The sequence below is a fragment of the Oncorhynchus clarkii genome, chromosome 26 (genome assembly GCF_045791955.1).
Source record: "Oncorhynchus clarkii lewisi isolate Uvic-CL-2024 chromosome 26, UVic_Ocla_1.0, whole genome shotgun sequence".
Taxonomy (NCBI): Eukaryota; Metazoa; Chordata; class Actinopteri; order Salmoniformes; family Salmonidae; genus Oncorhynchus; species Oncorhynchus clarkii.
This window is the reverse complement of record NC_092172.1, coordinates 10,995,684-11,013,820: the sequence shown is the minus strand read 5'-3', so window position 1 is coordinate 11,013,820 and position 18,137 is coordinate 10,995,684. Positions and strand designations below refer to the sequence as shown.

The 18,137-nt window shown below is 42.9% G+C and overlaps 1 protein-coding gene across 4 annotated transcripts in view; it reads right to left on the bottom strand.

Annotated features, from left to right (window-relative positions):
* The window catches only part of LOC139385054 (zinc finger protein 536-like), a 173,880-nt gene that overhangs the window by 39,151 nt on the left and 116,592 nt on the right, over positions 1–18,137 (bottom strand). For 3 of the 4 annotated variants that reach the window (XM_071130097.1, XM_071130095.1, XM_071130096.1), the window contains exon 5: positions 5,998–6,165. In XM_071130097.1, the coding sequence (XP_070986198.1) occupies positions 5,998–6,165 (168 nt within the window). The remainder of the gene's footprint in view (positions 1–5,997; positions 6,166–18,137) is intronic. The other variant, XM_071130098.1, reaches the window with a different exon arrangement.

Sequence of the window (18,137 nt, the reverse complement as noted above, 5' to 3'; positions counted from 1 at the left end):
ACAGTTGAAGTCGGAAGTTAACATACACCTTAGCCAACTACATTTAAACTCAGTTTTTCACAATTCCTGACATTTAATCCTAGTAAAAATGATCTGTTTTAGGTCAGTTAGGATCACCACTTTATTTTAAGAATGTGAAATGTCAGAATAATACTAGAGAGAATTATTTATTTTAGCTTTTATTTATTTCATCATATTCCCAGTGGGTCAGAAGTTTACATACACTCAATTAGTATTTGGTAGCATTGCCTTTAAATTGTTTAACTTGGGTAAAACGTTTCGGTAGCCTTCCACAAGAGTCCCACAATAAGTTGGGTGAATTTTGGCCCATTCCTCCTGACAGAGCTGGTGTAACTTGGTCAGGTTTGTAGGCCTCCTTGCTCGCACAGGCTTTTTCAGTTCTGCCCACACATTTTCTATAGGACTGAGGTCAGGGCTTAGTGAGGGCCACTCCAATACCTTGACTTTGTTGTTCTTAAGCCATTTTGCCACAACTTGGAAGCATGCTTGGGGTCATTGTCCATTTGGAAGACCCATTTGCGACCAAGCTTTAACTTCCTGACTGATGTCTTGAGTTGCTTCAATATAGCCACATAATTTTCCTACCTCATGATGCCATCTATTTTGTGAAGTGCACCAGATCCTCCTGCAGGAAAGCACCCCAACAACATGATGCTACCACCCCCGTGCTTCATGGTTGGGATGGTGTTCTTCGGCTTGCAAGCCTCCCCGTTGTTCCTCCAAACATAACGATGGTCATTATGGCCAAACAGTTCCATTTCTGTTTCATCAGACCAGAGGACATTTCTCCAAAAAGTTCGATCTTTGTCACCGTGTTCAGTTGCAAACCGTAGTCTGGCTTTTTCATGGCGGTTTTGGAGCAGTGGCTTCTTCCTTGCTGAGCGGCCTTTCAGGTTATGTCGACATAGGACTCATTTTACTGTGGATATAGATACTTTTGTACCGGTTTCCTCCAGCATCTTCACAAGGTCCTTTGCTGTTGTTCTGGGATTGATTTGCACTTTTCGCACCATAGTACGTTTATCTCTAAGAGACAGAACTCATCTCCTTCCTGAGCGGTAAGACAGCTGCGTGGTCCCATGGTGTTTATATTTGTGTACTATTGTTGTACAGATGAACGTGGTGCCTTCAGGAGTTTGGAAATTGCTCCAAATAATGAACCAGACTTGTGGAGGTCTGATTTCTTTTGATTTCCCCATGATGTTATCCACAGGTTCACCTCCAATTGACTCAAATGATGTCAGTTAGCCTATCAGAAGCTTCTAAAGCCATGACATAATTTTCTGGAATTTCCTAAGCTATTTATAGGCACAGTCAACTTAGTGTATGTAAACTTCTGACCCACTGGAATTGTGATACACTGAATTATAAGTGAAATGTCTGTAAGCAATTGTTGGAAAAATACTTGTGTCGTGCACAAAGTAGATGTCCTGACCGACTTGCCAAAACTATAGTTTGTTAACAAGAAATTTGTGGAGTGGTTGAAAAACACGTTTTAATGACTGCAACCTAAGTGTATATAAACTTACGACGTCAACTGTAAATGTGTTAAGAGCAAGGGGGTTGGAAAAAGTCAAGAATAAAAGGATGTTTGTCAAGTATTGTGTGTGTATATATAACTATACCATGTTTAGATTATACACATGGAAACCATTTTTTACAGAAAAAAAAATGTTGCATTGTTACGCAAGACTGAATTGAATGATTTAATTCTCGCAGTAGTAAATCATGGATATAATTAGCAAATGGAATACTGCTCAAGTAATTTATCATTATTTGGAGGGCACCATTCCAGAAAAAGACTGTAGGACTTGCAGACCTACTGCACAGTTCTCAAATAAAGGGCCACAAATACAAACTCAATACAATATTGATACCGGAGAGAGAAAGAAAATTAGAGAGGGAAAGGGAGATAGAGAGAGAGAGACTACCGTGTTCTTTTCTTTTAACACAAGAGCGATTTTGAAGCATATTTAAAATAAACCATGCGAGATGAGCTTTTAACCCAATAAGTGCTTATCCTCTAAGCAGGATAACAGGGGCTTGGGCTGATTTAATAAGGAAACGTCCCTGATGCAAATGATCATTCTCAATTCCTATAACTGGACAAAATGATATTCTAGGCCCAAAATTAGAGTGAAATTTGGGTGATTAGTTTTTTTGCAAAAAAAAATAATAAATTGGAAGGCTGTTAATGATGAAAATGGTTATCAACACCACCATTCCAAATATAAAAAACATAAGACGACATATATAATCTTGGGCTTCAGACAGTTGAATATAACCAGTGACATACAATAACGTTACAGTAAACAAACAGTGGGTAAACTCTGAGCGCCGGTCATGGTGAATAAGGTAACACTTCCTATACTTTCAATGCATTTTTCCCGCAAACAGTGGGTAAACTGTTAGGCAAAAAAAGTGGGCAAACTGTGTTCACTTGCATTTAATATTATAATAATATAATATATGCCATTTAGCAGAAGCTTTTACCCTCCACAACACCACTGAATATAACTGAACATATGATACCTATCTAAACAAACCGTGAAGAGTAATCAATGTATACATGGCTGGAAAATGTATACCGTAAATGTGTGGTGTGGTGTGGTGGTGTGGTGTGGTGTGGTGTGTGTGTGTGTGTGTGTGTGTGTGTGTGTGTGTGTGTGTGTGTGTGTGTGTGTGTGTGTGTGTGTGTGTGTGTGTGTGTGTGTGTGTGTTCTTTGTGGACCATTTGGACTCACTAAGACATCTGCTCAATCATACGTCAGGGGCATGTGTGACATCTGGGGAATATACTGTATCCTGCCTTGCAACATTACACACAATTTACTGCTAAAGGTCATTATGTACCCGTTAATCCACTTTTAATTGATATCAGTGCAAACAGCACAACCTCTGTGAAACACAACAGATCTCCATGGGACAAAAGAAAGGAATTATAATTTGTCCTTGTTTAGAAATATACATTTCTCCCCCCACAAAAAAAATGTAATATGTAATAAAGAAAACATATTAACACAATCAAGGGAAAACAATTAAATACAAATCATAAAATATGGGGGCAACTATTTCACAATCACCTGCCACAGTACTATGAAAAATAGTATTTTTTCATGAGAACTAATATAATGTTTAAATATAATCAATGGATTCATCCTCGCAGTGCTGGGACATAGCGTTTTTTTTGCTCTACTTCTTTAAACAGTTCCTCTACTCCAACAGATTTCATCTGGTTTTGGATGCTTTGTCACAGCTCCATAGTAACCACAGAATAAACACCCAGAGCCACTACAGAGGGGCAATTACAACAGTTAATAGATATGACATACTTTCAGATACATTTCCATATGGCTTTACGTAACGTTGAAAGGCGATATGCACTGGAAGAAGTGCTGTTATTCAAATCTTATCTGGGCAGAACTGGGGAAACCCTTCGGGGAAAGGAACCGATCCAAACGCCTAACCTTTGAGTCAATGTTAAATATCTGTTGGTCAGCAACAAACATCAACATATGTGTTTACTATGTAGGAGTGTTGTTACATGCAAAGAGGTACTCGTTTGGAAAAAGGGGTAGGGGCTGTTGGTATTAAACCTGCCCATGAACGAGAAATTGAAATAACAGAGGAGAGAGAGAGAGAGGGAAAGAAATGGAGAGAGGGAGAGAAGGAGAGAGAGAGGGAGAGAAATGGAGAGCAAGATCATGGGTCCCTATTGATTCATTCTGATTGGGTTAAGGTTACGTGACATGGGCAAGGCCTGGCTCTTTCTCTGTTCCCCGTTTAAAGGTGAGTGGAAACTCGACTGGTTATTTCCCCTAAAGTTATGCGTAGCCATTGTCAAGAGCAAAGACCTTCTTTTTTTTACACACACAGCTGCTTACTGCTAAATACTGCCTTGTCCAGAAGGGGACAATCTGTGTCTCTAATTGCTGTCACTGAAGCCTAGATTCATTATGTGACTTTCCCATTAAAATGTGAGCATTAATTTGTATAATGAAATATCACCCACTGCAGTGTTCATTAACTGTGGCCCCACACTGTATTCTGCACAATGTTAGCTACCTAGAAACTGTGGTTAATTTCACTAATGGATATTTTCCCACTCACTGTTCAAGAGGAAATTAATACTGTAACATTAGCTCTTTAACTTTTAGAGAAATTTAAATTCACTTCATTCCTTTCAACAAAATGTTAGCGAGTCATTAATCTAACATTGTGTTGCACATTGCGAGCACCTCCCGATAAGCAATGCCATTGTGCTGTTCAGACTGAATTAGGATGAAGGGCGCATCATGTCAGCTCTGAGTTCCACTGTTTTGCCATCAAGGAGGAATCTGCCCAGGATGTAAAAGTCATCGCCTTGATGTAATCATCATCATTTCAAACTGAAGTCAATCTGATAATGTACGAGTCATTTTAAAGGGCAACATCTTGTAGACACATCAGACGGTTTCTGTGCACGAAGTGACCATGCTGAGTTGTGCTTACGCAGGACCTGGCCTGCTGCACCGTGTAAGTTTAACGGAGGGCCTGGGATGAGGCCTCTGTTTCCTATCTGCTGAAATATGGCCCTTCTGGGGACCCTTACTGTACCACTCAAAACAGGCATAACTCAGCCCCCCTCTGTTAGGTAACAGATTTCCATGTCCCACCCCCCTCTCTTGGCGGTGAGGTATTCAGAGGTCTGCAGCATCAGGGTTGGGGCTGCTCTCGATGACCTGGATGTGCTATTTCACACAAAGATCCTAATTATGGTAGTGCACAAGTGCTCCTGCGCTACGCCGAGCTACGAGCTACGCTGGCTCCTTAATTCCCCTCCAGACCAGAGGTATGTGGTCCTTATTAAAGGGGGAGGGGGGAGGCACAGTTTGGGTGGTCTCCCTTCTCTCTTTTTAAGTGCATGGTGAGAGAAAAAAAAGAAAGGGGGAAAAAAAAAGCAAGCATTGATTTCCTCAGCTGCAAGAGATTTCCATCTTATGTTCTGAAAGCTTGCGCCATGCCTTTACTGGCACTTAAGGATGACATCTTTTTTGGGGGGGGTGTAAAATGGTGTCTTCAGATGTCTACATCAGGCGCTCTATACCCGAGAGCGTTCACAGTTACAGTGCAGAACAAGAACAGGGGCTGATAAGAAATGTAGTCCTAAAAACTCAAGAGATCTCCATGAGCATACTGGATGTACTCTGTCATTCCCAGGCCTAATCTGAGAACGAGAGAAAGCCATGCGGACTGAAGAGGTATTGTAGCGTGGTGTAGTAGACTGTCACTAGGGCGTACACTCAAGCTCTCCCCTCAGCCAAGTAATTAGAGCACGGCTCTGAAGAAATGCTAAACACTCGTTTCTAGGGTCATGCTCTTTTGTGTCTGATATGGGCTGACTCACAACATTATGCCATGGATTTTCACAGGCGGTCCAGTACAGTACTCTATGCTACATTCCAAGCAGTACTCCAAAGCTACAAGGCACGCAAAAACACACTCAATGCAGAAACATTGTGTAGAAACACGCTGTAACGTATAGCACATAGCGTGCTAGATTAGCCTGTTTGGACAATTAGCAGAGCCGACGTCCTTGATCTCAGGTGACCTTAGAATGGCCCGGATATTTACTGGGACATGTCTACCTTGCAGTGTAGTGTAGCGGGGTACAGTATAACAGCCTGCTCTGGTCAGTCGACACAGTGTCCACCTCATTACTCTCAATGGGACCACCTCCACCTCCCAGCAGCTAACACGGAAGGTTATCCAGGTAGAGACCTATTTTGACACTCACATATGGATAAGATTAGAACAGTAGCTAAAGTGAACCACTGAATGTCATTGTCCCATAGATTACAGCAGAGGTGTGCGCTTCGAATAACTTTTCCCGCCAATGGTATTGAACATGGCCAAATGGTGTTGACTCGAGTTGTAGGCAGAGAGCGGTGGCAGAAGGCAAAATGGTGGTAGCAGTAATATCCAAGGGGAACTCACTCCACTGACCTGTGTGTATCCTCAGGTGGACCTTGAGGTGGTGGGAGGTGCGGAAGGTCTTCCCACAGTAGGGGCAGTCCTTGATGGCCGAGCCCAGGCTCCTGTCCCTGTGCTGGGAGGGGGCCTGCTGAACACTCCCCGTCGTCTTCCCCAGGTCATCCCCGACATCTGGAGCAACAAGAGAGACACACACAGACAGACACACACGGTGGTGAGTGTCACTGCAAACCGTCACCATGTCAGAAAACACACTTTTCTTTGCTTTTGTCCTCCTTTTCCATCCAAATCTGCTAACACCACACAAAGTAAAACACATCAATGGGTTCACGTTTTGCCGCTACCCCCCCCCCCCCCACACACACACCCGTTTCAAGTTGACAGAACGCTGACAGTTCATAAGCTTTCAGGCTCCTTTAGAAACACCGGGCCCGACCCCCTCCACACTCTCCCACTCCCGTCGTAATGTTTCATCCCCGCGATCATCATCTTCTGGTAGCATATGGCGGATTGTGTTGAAATGAACAATACAAGGAAAGAAATGGCTCTGTCAGCAGTGGGCCAACGCGTCTCCGTAGCGCCCTGAGTTTGACAGGTAGCGTCGCTACCTGTCAGAGATACGAGAGGGTGATAAGAGTGACCTCACCCTGCTTGAACTGCCACTAATACCGCACAGACGTGTGGAGACCAACAACCGCTCTCCACATAATCACCCGCATCTCAGGAGGAACTGAAATAGATTTGAGAAGGGCTGACGGCGGCAGAATCGTGAGGTGAGGACGTTGTCTCATGCGTTGATACGGGCCATGACCTCACTACATGACCAGCTAACTGTATAGACCGGTTGCTCAAGAAGTCCTTGTAAGCTCTGATGTGTTATGAAAGCTACACTCTAGTCAAGCAGAATGACCGACGAGGTGGAGTGAATCTCCAGAGCCCAATGCCAACATGATAACCTTGTTCAACCACATACCCTTTCGCACCGTGGGTACTCAGGAAGAAGTACCAGTTCACAGTAAGATGAAGTATTCTGTCCATGGCTCCACCCCATCACCCCTTACGTTGCAAGCCAGTCAGTGCATGACCCACACCAAAGCCCACATAAGGTTCTAGTCCGGCACATGACATGGTATGCGCGTGGGGAGGGTGAGCGTCTGAATAGAGCAGCCCACTTAGGCAACCATGCCACACAATCAAAAGTATTTCTTCCAGTAGCCTAATCTGTTCCTCTTTAAGAGTCAAATAAGGTTTAAAGGAAAGGCTGAAGTCAGCAAGTCCTCCTACTGCTGGCACTGATCACATGACTCTGCACCCACACTGCTTATAGTACAGTGTACTATTGTAATTATGTGCATGTGACCGCCCCAAGCCGACAGGCATACAGTATTGAACAGTTTATATATCCTTTACTGTAACAACCATAGCCCCGTTCCCACTGTACACCCATTTCTGATCTGCATGTGACCTTTCCAAACCCACCCTCTCCAAACCAAGGCCCAGACACAAGGCTTTTCTAATCAATAATCCCAACATGTCTGCAGTCCATATACAGACGTAGGACCTTCATTTGATCACCCTGTTGCAACATTCCAACTTGTAGTGTGTTTAAAAAGGCTTCTAACGTTTGTCATTTCCACTTTTCCCTTAAGAAAAATGTATCAACTGCTACAAAAAAAAAATTGCATGAATTATAATCCACATAATAGTTCACATTTCCTGTTGCTGCAGGATTATTTTCTTGCTGTAGGAAACTGGCTCAAATTAAGGGCTAAGAAACAACAATAGCGTTTGCTGGCTGAGAGTATTTAGCAACTCAGAGCATAGTTTGCGCACCGATTTTACATGTAGAATCTACAGCTGCCGGTCCCCAAAGCACAACGCACAGACGATCGGCAGACGAACGCTAGATCCACATTCGGCGCCATGTGTTCGAGCCTTGAGATCCTACATCTGTACACATACTGCACTGTAGCTAAATTCTCCACAAACACATTTTACACCACTTGACATTTCCCCTCTTGGCAAAGTTTCCACCTCTCTCGCGTAGCAAACACAGCTCCACCTGTCCACCCCAGATGGAGTTGAATTGAACCCCTAAAAACACAGCTTATGGCCAGCCTCAACCTCTGGCCCTCTGTGTGGCAGGGTTAATACTGACCCTGTTCCAGGAAGAGGATGCACTCCAGCATCTAACAGTCCTTCAACAATGAAGGTTCCAATCGCTATACACTTGCACGCAAACAAATACTCAAGCACACCTGCACACACACCAACACTTCAATGTATCTGTTCATGTAGTGTATGGACGAGAGAGAGAGAGAGAGAGAGAAAGAGAGAGCGAGAGAGAGAGAGAGAGAGAGAGAGTCCCAGGCGATAGGCGTCCAGTGTGGTTGTCCTTAATCAGCTGACTGATCCCAAGCTTTTAATAGGGCTGTTCCAATTACTGTAAAAGTCATCCTGCGCTGTATAACCACAAATATTGACAGTTTATTGCGCAACACATTTATGACATTTGAAGGTCATCTCATACATTTACACGTGGTCTTCCAGGAGGAGCGAGTCTGGGACAGAGAGATTCTCGATAACTCGCCCCCTATAACTATTCTCCATGCATTGATTTTCCATTGCTTTGCTCCTTTTTATGCAAAAGGGAAAATCTGCAAGAGAAACAACAATAAAAATGATTGTCACAGGCAAGCCATTGGCTTCATATATTACCCTGTTAAGTCTTGCAACCATAACTCCCAATGCTATCACTCAGAGACGGCTACAGTGCACACACTGTTAGTGTACTGTTAGGCCACAGCTAGTGTTATACATGTTTAGTGCTTTAAGTTGGCTTAGTTCAAGTTAATGTTACCCAGAGGGGAGCGAAAAGCCTTCCATGGATATGGTCAGACGCTTTCACTGTTGTCATTTCTTAGTGATCAATGTCATTTCTACAATGACTATTGATCTAACACGCACGTTTAGCTAATAAATAAAATGACACAATTGAATGAAACATCCTTAATACTACTGTACTTATCTTACTACACACTGCAAACTGCAATGTTGTAGCTTGCTATTTTCCTTAGCTAATCTAATCTGCGTTATCAATACGTTGTCCTCTTTTCCGCCAAGCACTGCTTTTCCAGTTACATACAAACTGACACATCCAGGCTCTGTTGCAGTGGAATAATATCACACCCGTGCATATATAATTCAGGCTTTCTGATTTGAGAGCAGCTCTGATTTTATTGGGCTCATCCAAATGTAATGGAACATAACAGAACAAAGGGCTGAGATCAGATTGGAGCAGAGTTGTACAGGCCATCTGGGAGGAGGATGAGTATCAGTCATTCTGGCTGCTGTCTGCTGCACTACAGCTCTGACACCAGGAGCTCTGCTAGTGTCACAATAAAAATCTCCTCAACCAACCAAGGGGAAATGCCACAGGAGCCCACCGACACATGCAACACTCGTACCTGTTTGTGTGTGTGTGTGTGTGTGTGTGTGTGTGTGTGTGTGTGTGTGTGTGTGTGTGTGTGTGTGTGTGCGCGTGTGCGTGTGTGTGTCTGTCCTCTGAGACAGCCCCTCCAGACGGACCACACCCTGTTCCCATTAATGGATAAAACAACAACAAGAAAGAAATAACTAAGGGGAAAGGCCTCTTCCTTAATGGTGCTCTTTCAATCACACTTCCAGGCTAAATTGTTCTGTGGTTTTGATTACAGTGATATCACTTTCACAAAAAAAAAAAAAAAAGATCAAATTGTGTCATAAAAACACAAGATGTCTCCCTCTCTCTCTCTCCATTATTGTAATGCATCACGTGTTCTGTCAAAGCCAGTGCCCTCTCCCTCGATGTAACTACTGTCACGCCGAGAACAAAAAATATGGTAAGGAAACGTGTGGATTTCAACAAAAAAAAAGAGAGAGAGCAAGTAAAATGTGATGACATCATTTGAAAGGCATTAGGCTTTTAAAAATGCGCCCGGGGGGAGTTGATTTCCTTACGCCGGAGCAACACAACACCATCCGGCTGATGCTCTGTTCTCTTTCTTTATTTGGACGGGTGCCATCTTTGTGAACGGCTGGTTCATGCGAGTTAATCAATTTGAGGTTTAGTTACACTGCTGAGGCTAGCATTCTAGCCACTGCTAGAAAGTAATCTGAACTCGCAGAATTTATTAACCAAACACCAATTATCATTAAACACCACTGCATTATCCCTGCTTTTACTACCTGACAAGGACTACTTAATGAAATGTTAGATTAAAGTTATTTAGTGTGTGATTTATGGGCACAAAACTCCTAATGCAGACCACTATGCAGATGCTAGTGAAAGCACTTTTTTTGTGTGTGCGTGTGTGTGTGTGTGTGGGGGGGGTCCACCAGGGACCCAGAACCCTCTAAGGTATCACAGCAACCAGCTTCAGACCAGGAAAAACACTCAAGCATCTGAAAGACCACATGCACACGAGATGAACCCACTAGCACTTGGGCAGAGGTTGCTATCAGTGACCCTGTGTAACAAAATGAAATAAAACACAACGAGTAAGACATTCAGAAAGTGTTTACCCCCGTGATGTTTGTGAGATGAAACAGACGCAAAATGTGTTACATATAAGGCACGCGGGTAAACAGGGGCACCAGATGTTCTTTGATGTTAATAATGGCATTTATTATTAATATTAATTAGACCGAAATCAGCAATACATTTGGGCCATTTCCAAGTCAATTAAGCAAAATGGCATTCGGGAGATGTTGAAACTACATTTTAAGGCAGGTGTTCAGCAGTCCCCTTATAAAACATTTTCACAGCTACTGAAAAACAGCTATTTTAGACTGATTTTGTCTTTGTCGGCAGCCGGGTACTTGTTTTCTTGCTCCAAGCAGCGCCATGATTGAACCCTTCATTTATATATTAACAGAAATCGTTCTGTTTTATTTCCATTGTCAATATAACATAAATAGCAGTGATTTGATTAGTATATTAATGATGAGGCTGTGCCTTGGCAGTGAGTTGCTTATGTGCATGCTTACATACACTGTATATGAGCCAGCAAAGTCCACACAGATTGACGAGAGAGATTAAACCAGATATGAAATCATGATTATGATAATAACAATTTGTGAAAACACCGCGGATTAAATCTACTGTTGACAAAATTATTTTAACAGCCTAATTCTAGGGTACGGTACACAAGGCCAAGTAGACACTTCAACACCAAATGCTGTTCTCAGTCTGGTCACTCCTCACAGACCAGCGGTGTACTAGTACCAGTACCCGTGTCAACAGTAAGTACCAGTCTGAAAAAAATGGAATTACAGAGCACATGGTAGTGCAACCCAGTGGGGGATGCGTTGTCTATATAATCCCGGACCCTATGTGTAAAGGGAAAATAATGTCACTTTAAAGCTCCATCCTGTGTAATCTGGACCTTGAAAGGGAAGCCCCACCTCCAGCTCGGTCCGATTTGGCAGGAGTCTATTTTTTTTAAAGCTCCACGAGGCTGAACCACACAATGGTACATTAACAATCTGTGCATTCATTTATCAGGGAGCTGGGTTTTGGACTCTGCGTTTATGGCGTACTGTACTTCTCATCGCCGGAAATGAAGGAACATGCCTCCTCTTGTAACCAACATGCATGCACCTGTGCCGCAGAGATGCTAATCACAAACATTTATATTTATTAGTACTGGTCTCAGTAAAATTGGTGTTAGGAAAAAAAGAGGAGGAAAGATGTCCCTTTTTCTGCCTGCTGAAGGCAGAGACATTTCTAAATGATATTGTAGCTCACATTTATTCGCTTATTTGTTCCCAATTTTATTTTTATTTTTTTTTGATTGATGAAGAGGTAGGGGAAATTATGTTAAGTCAATTTTCTGTTTAATTTCCATATTTTATGGATTATTCCTCTGAACGAAACTGGAGTCAGAACTCCCTGATGCCAAATACCATACCTGTACAGCCTTATTGAACTACAACACATCAAATCGTGTGGAGCTCCATAAGGAATCATTCATCTCATTAATAAACTATAGGACCGGCCCACACAAGAGGTTCAATAGAATACATTATCAGATATATACTGTACACTAAACCTCTTTATATCAAAAAAAAATCATATCATGGTATCATTTTGGAGGATGGCCAAGATACTGTTTAGGATGCATTCGACAGTGGACGTCCCCTCTGCTCCCCCCCCCCTCCCCCCTCCCTACCAGTGACAGAAGGTGCATCTCTCCCTCTGTAAAGGCTATGCCTCTGCCGAGCTAGGGGAACAGGCTTGGTGCCATAAGTTTCTCCCTGGCACGGGCCCATCTTTGTTTTCTCTTCTCAAGTCTGTTTCAGGCTTCAAAGAGCATTGAAAAAAAAACACCCAAACACAGCTAAAGAAGCACCGAGGTCTCACTAACGTTATCATTCTGCAGGATGATCACAGCTCCAGGGAGCGACGGCAGGACAGAGGGTTGGGAGTGGGACGGAGACGTCCACCCGGATGCCATTGTCTGTCCATTTGCACGAGGGGAGCAAGGGAAGAATGGGGGGCATTTGACTGGGCTGAAGGGACTTATTAAGGTGGGCGTCTTTTAGGACACAAAGGCCAGAAGGAGAGTTGGGGGAAGGGTATTAATCAGGGTAAATATTCATCATGCACACTGTTTGGCAGGAAGTGAGCAGTTATCATTAGTGAAGGCCGAGCAGATCCTGCTTTCTATGGATCCAGACTGGAGGAGGATGAACAGGAGGAGGGGGGAGGAGGGGCGGGGCGATAAGGTGAGTGAGGAAGAGAGAGGCCAGGAGATAAGAGAGCATATCCAGTACTGATGAACTGATAACTCATGTGTCCCTGTATAAAGGAGACATAGCATGTACTACGAGGACCGCTATCCTACAGTCATGGTAAACAAAACCACTCAGTGGTAACACAACCCGTGTTCCAGGAAGACCACATGTGACGTCTTCACAGTCCACTGTGTCAACGCTGCATGCATGCACTGTACCTTTAAAGACGGGAAAAAATCATTGTCTGCTATCATTGATTTCCTATTCATTTTCCAACACAGCAAATCAACAACAAGCACAATGGGCAATCATAAACTGGAGTTACAGATCCACATTCAAGGCTCTCTACCACCAGGTACAGTATATATATATATATATATATATATATATATATATATATATATATATATATATTATATACACACACTATATGCTAGTCGAATATCTCATTCCAAAATCATGGGCATTAATATGGAGTTGGTCCCCCCTTTGCTGCTATAACAGCCTCCACTCTTCTGGGAAGGCTTTCCACTAGATGCAGGAACATTGCTGCGAGGACTTGCTTCCATTCAGCCACAAGAGCATTAGTGAGGTCGGGCACTAATGTTGGGCAATTAGGCCTGGCTTGCATTCAGCATTCCAATTCATCCCAAAGGTGTTTGATGGGGTTGAGGTCAGGGCTCTGTGGAGGCAATTTCTGTATGGACCTCGCTTTGCACATGGGGGCATTGTCAAGCTGAAACAGGAAAGAGCCTTCCCCAAACTGTTGCCACCAAGATAGAAGAACAGAATAGTCTAGAATGTCACTGTGTACTGTAGCGTTAAGATTTCCCTTAACTGGAACTAAGGTGCTTAGACCGAACCATGAAAAACAGCCCAAGATCATTATTCCTCCTCCACCAAACTTCACAGTTGGCACTATGCATTCAGGCAGGTAGCGTTTTCCTGGCATCCGCCAAACCCAGATTTGTCCAGATGGTTAAGCGTAATTCATCACTCCAGAGAACGCGCTTCCACTGCTCCAGAGTCCAATTGCGGCAAGCTTAACACCACCAATATAAATAAAAACAGAAATACCTTATTTACATAAGTATTCAGACCCTTTGCTATGAGACTCCAAAGCTCAGGTGCATCCTGTTTCCATTGATCATCCTTGAGATGTTTTTACAACTTCACTGGAGTCCACCTCTGGTAAATTCAATTGATTTTACATAATTTGGAAAGTCACAAACCTGTCTATATAAGGTCCCAAAGATGACAGTTCATGTCAGAGCAAAAACAAAGCTATGAGGTCGAAGGAATTGTCAGTAGAGCTCCGAGACAGGATTGTGTCGAGACACAGCTCTGGGGAAGGGTACCAAAACATTTCTGCAACATTGAAGGTCCCCAAAAACACAGCGGCCTCCATCATTCTTAACAATACTTTTTCTAGAGCTAGCAGACCGACAAAACTGAGCAATCGGGGGGAAGGGCCTTGGTCAGGGAGGTGACCAAGAATCCAATGGTCACTTTGGCAGGTATCCAAAAGGACAACCATCTCTGCAGTACTCCACCAATCAGGACTTTATGGTAGAGTGGCCAGACGGAAGCCACTCCTCAGTAAAAGGCAGATGACAGCCCACTTGGAGTTTGCTAAAAGGCACCTAAAGGACTCTCAGATCATGAGAAACAAGATTCTCTGGTCTGATGAAACCAAGATTGAACTCTTTGGCCTGAATGCCAAGAGTCACGTCTGGAGGAAACCTGGCACATTCCCTACGGTGATGCATGGTGGTGGCAGTTTCATGCTGTGGGGATTTTTTTCAGGGGCAGGAACTGGAAGAACAGTCAGGATCGAGGGAAAGATAAACGGAGCAAAGATCCTTGATGAAAACATGCTCCAGAGCGCTCAGGACTTTAGACTGGGGTGAAGGTTCACCTTCCAACAGGACAACGACCCTAAGCACACAGCCAAGACAGCGCAGGAGTGCCTTCAGGACAAGTCTCTGAATGTCCTTGAGTGGCCCAGCCAGAGTCCGGACTTGAACCCGGTAGAACATCTCTGGAGAGACCTGAAAATAGCTGTGCAGCAACGCTCCCCATCTGACCTGACAGAGCTTTAGAGGATCTGCAGAGAAGAATGTGACAAACTCCGTAAATACAGGTGTGCCAAGCTTGTAGTGTCATACCCAAGAAGACTCGAGGCTATAATCGCTGCCAAAGGTGCTTCAACGAAGTACTGAGTAAAGGGTCTGAATATTATTGTAAATGTTATATTTCATAATTTTTTTATATATTTGAAAAAATGAGAAAAAAACTGTTTTTTGTTTTGTCATTACGGGGTATTGTGTGTTGATTGATGAGCATTTTTTTCATTTTTTAAAATCAATTTTAGAATAAGACTGTAACGTAACAAAATGTGCAAAAGGTCAAGGGGTCTGAATACTTTACGAAAACACTGTAACGTATATATATCACTACCGTTAAAACGTTTGGGGTAACTTAGAAATGTTTTCCATGAAAACATACATGAAATGAGTTGCAAAATTAACAGGAAATATAGTCAAGACGTTGACAAGGTTATAAATAATGATTTTTAATTGAAATAATAATTATGTCCTTCAAACTTTGCTTTCGTCAAAGAATCCTCCATTTTGCAGCAATAACAGTCTTGCAGACCTTTGGCATTCTAGTTGTCAATTTGTTGAGGTAATCTGAAGAGATTTAACCGCATGCTTCCTGAAGCACCTCCCACAAACTGGATTGGCTTGATGGGCACTTGGGTACATACGGTCAAGCTGCTCACACAACTGCTCAATAGGGTTGAATTCCAGTGACTGTGCTTGCCACTCCATTGTAGACAGAATACCAGCCGACTGCTTCTTCCCTAAATAGTTATTGGATAGTTTGAAGCTGTGCATTGGGTCATTGTCCTGTTGTAGGAGGAAATTGGCTCCAATTAAGGGCCGTCCACAGGGTATGGCATGGCGTTGCAAAATGGATTGATTGCCTTCTTTCTTCAAGATCCCTTTTACCCTATTCAAATCTCCCAGTTTACCACCACCAAGCACCCCCAGACCATCACATTGCCTCCACCATGCTTGACAGATGGCATCAAGCACTCCTCCAGCATCTTTTCATTTTTTCTGCGTCTCAGGAATATTCTTCTTTGTGATTCGAACACCTCAAACTTAGATTTGTCTGTCCATAACACTTCTTTCCAATATTCCTCTGTCCAGTGTCTGTTTTCTTTTGGCCATCTAATCTTTTATTTTTATTGGCCAGTCTGAGATATGGCTTTTTCTTTGCAACTCTGCCTAGAAGGCCAGCATCTCGGAGTCGCCTCTTCACTGTTGACGTTGAGACTGGTGTTTAACGGCTACTATTTAATGAAGCTGCCAGTTGAGAACTTGTGAGGCGTCTGTTTCTCAAACTAGACACTCTAATGCACTCTAACGTTCTCTTGCTCAGTTGTGCACCAGGGCCTCCAACTCCTCTTTCTATTCTGGTTTGAGACAGTTTGCTCTGTTCTGTGAAGGGAGAAGTACACAGCATTGTACGAGATCTTCAGTTTTTTGGCAATTTCTCGCATGGAATAGCCTTAATTTCTCAGAAAAATAATAGATTTTTGCTCACCGTTCTTGTGATCATTTTGACCCCACGGGGTGAGATCTTGCGTGGAGCCCCAGATCGAGGGAGATTATCAGTGGTCTTGTATGTCTTCCATTTCCTAATAATTGCTCCCACAGTTGATTTCTTCAAACCAAGCTGCTTACCTATTGCAGATTCAGTCTTCCCAGCCTGGTGCAGGTCTACAATTTTGTTTCTGGTGTCCTTTGACAGCTCTTTGGTCTTGGCCATAGTGGAGTTTGGAGTGTGACTGTTTGAGGTTGTGGACAGGTGTCTTTTATACTGATAACAAGTTCAAACAGGTGGCATTAATACAGGTAACGAGTGGAGGACAGAGGAGCCTCTTAAAGAAGAAGTTACAGGTCTGTGAGAGCCAGAAATCTTGCTTATTTGTAGGTGACCAAATAATTATTTTCCACCATAATTTGCAAATAAATACATAAAAAATCCTACAATGTGATTTTCTGGATTTTTTTTCTCATTTTGTCTGTCATAGTTGAAGTGTACCTATGATGAAAATTACAGGCCTCTCTCATCTTTTTAAGTGGGAGAACTTGCACAATTGGTGGCTGACTAAATACTTTTTTTGCCCCACTGTATATACGTATATATACATATATAGCATCAGAGTTATATAAGCATCAGAACCATTAACCACTATTCTACATCAATTTAAAATGAATACAAAGTCTCATTAAGAGCCCATATTAAAATAGTAATTATCAAGGGGAGAATGTATACTCATCAATATCTCAATTACATAAATGTGCACTTAAAGATCTATATTATCATAAAGGTGATGAACACACTTAACAAGGCCAAAGAGGAGAGGTGCATTTCAGTGTGCTTGTGCTTCAATTCAAGCTGTTCTGAATTGTACTGAAACTATCCCTCTCTCTCCCTCCTCTGTTAGGGTGGCCGTAAATCCGGAGACCAAGGACATTTCCCATTTTCTTCTTATATGAACTTGTCCAGTGTCTCGGAAAATGAAATAAAAAGATTTATACTGCTGCTCTTAACACCAGTGTGTCTCGTGAGTGAGCCATACTGTCAGAATACATTAGAGAAAGGCCTGATTTGGGCAAAGTGGTATTAAAACAGTGGCCCTCCCCACAGCTCTACCTCCTCTCCAACAGTCCCCCAGGGTTAGACTAGCTCAGCCAAAACACCACCACTAATAAGGATAATACTAATAATTGCCCTGCATTATGGAGGCAAGAACCAAATTGAAATGAGATTTCCTTCCACTGTAAATAAAAAAAAAGGAGATCAATGCCAATGAAATAAATGAATTAAAAACCTGCCTCCCTCCTTCAGTTTGTGGTGTCTCAGAACCAAATCCCAGGCTGTCCTCTCCCCTTCTCTACTTGTCCCATAGCACCCAGTCCACCCAGTTTACACACTCAACGCCACGCCTCACACATACCCCCATTAAAGAGCACGCTCTGATCCACTGGCAGAATGTTAATTTGTTATGAAGGTCATTGACAGAGAGTAATAATCACCATTGGGGATCTAACAATTTGCCATTTCAGAGCATTACAGCAGCACTGATGACTCAACTATTAATAGACCCACCCACCCCCCCCCCCACCCCCACCCCCACCCCCACCCCTGCCCCCGCGCCTTATCCGACTAAAAACTATTCTGGTATATCCACACAAAAAAAAACGTATGTCTTTATTCCATTTGTCTTTTTTTTTCTTCTACGGAGAGATATCTGACATTTGTAGCAAATGAACGTGAACATAAGCCCA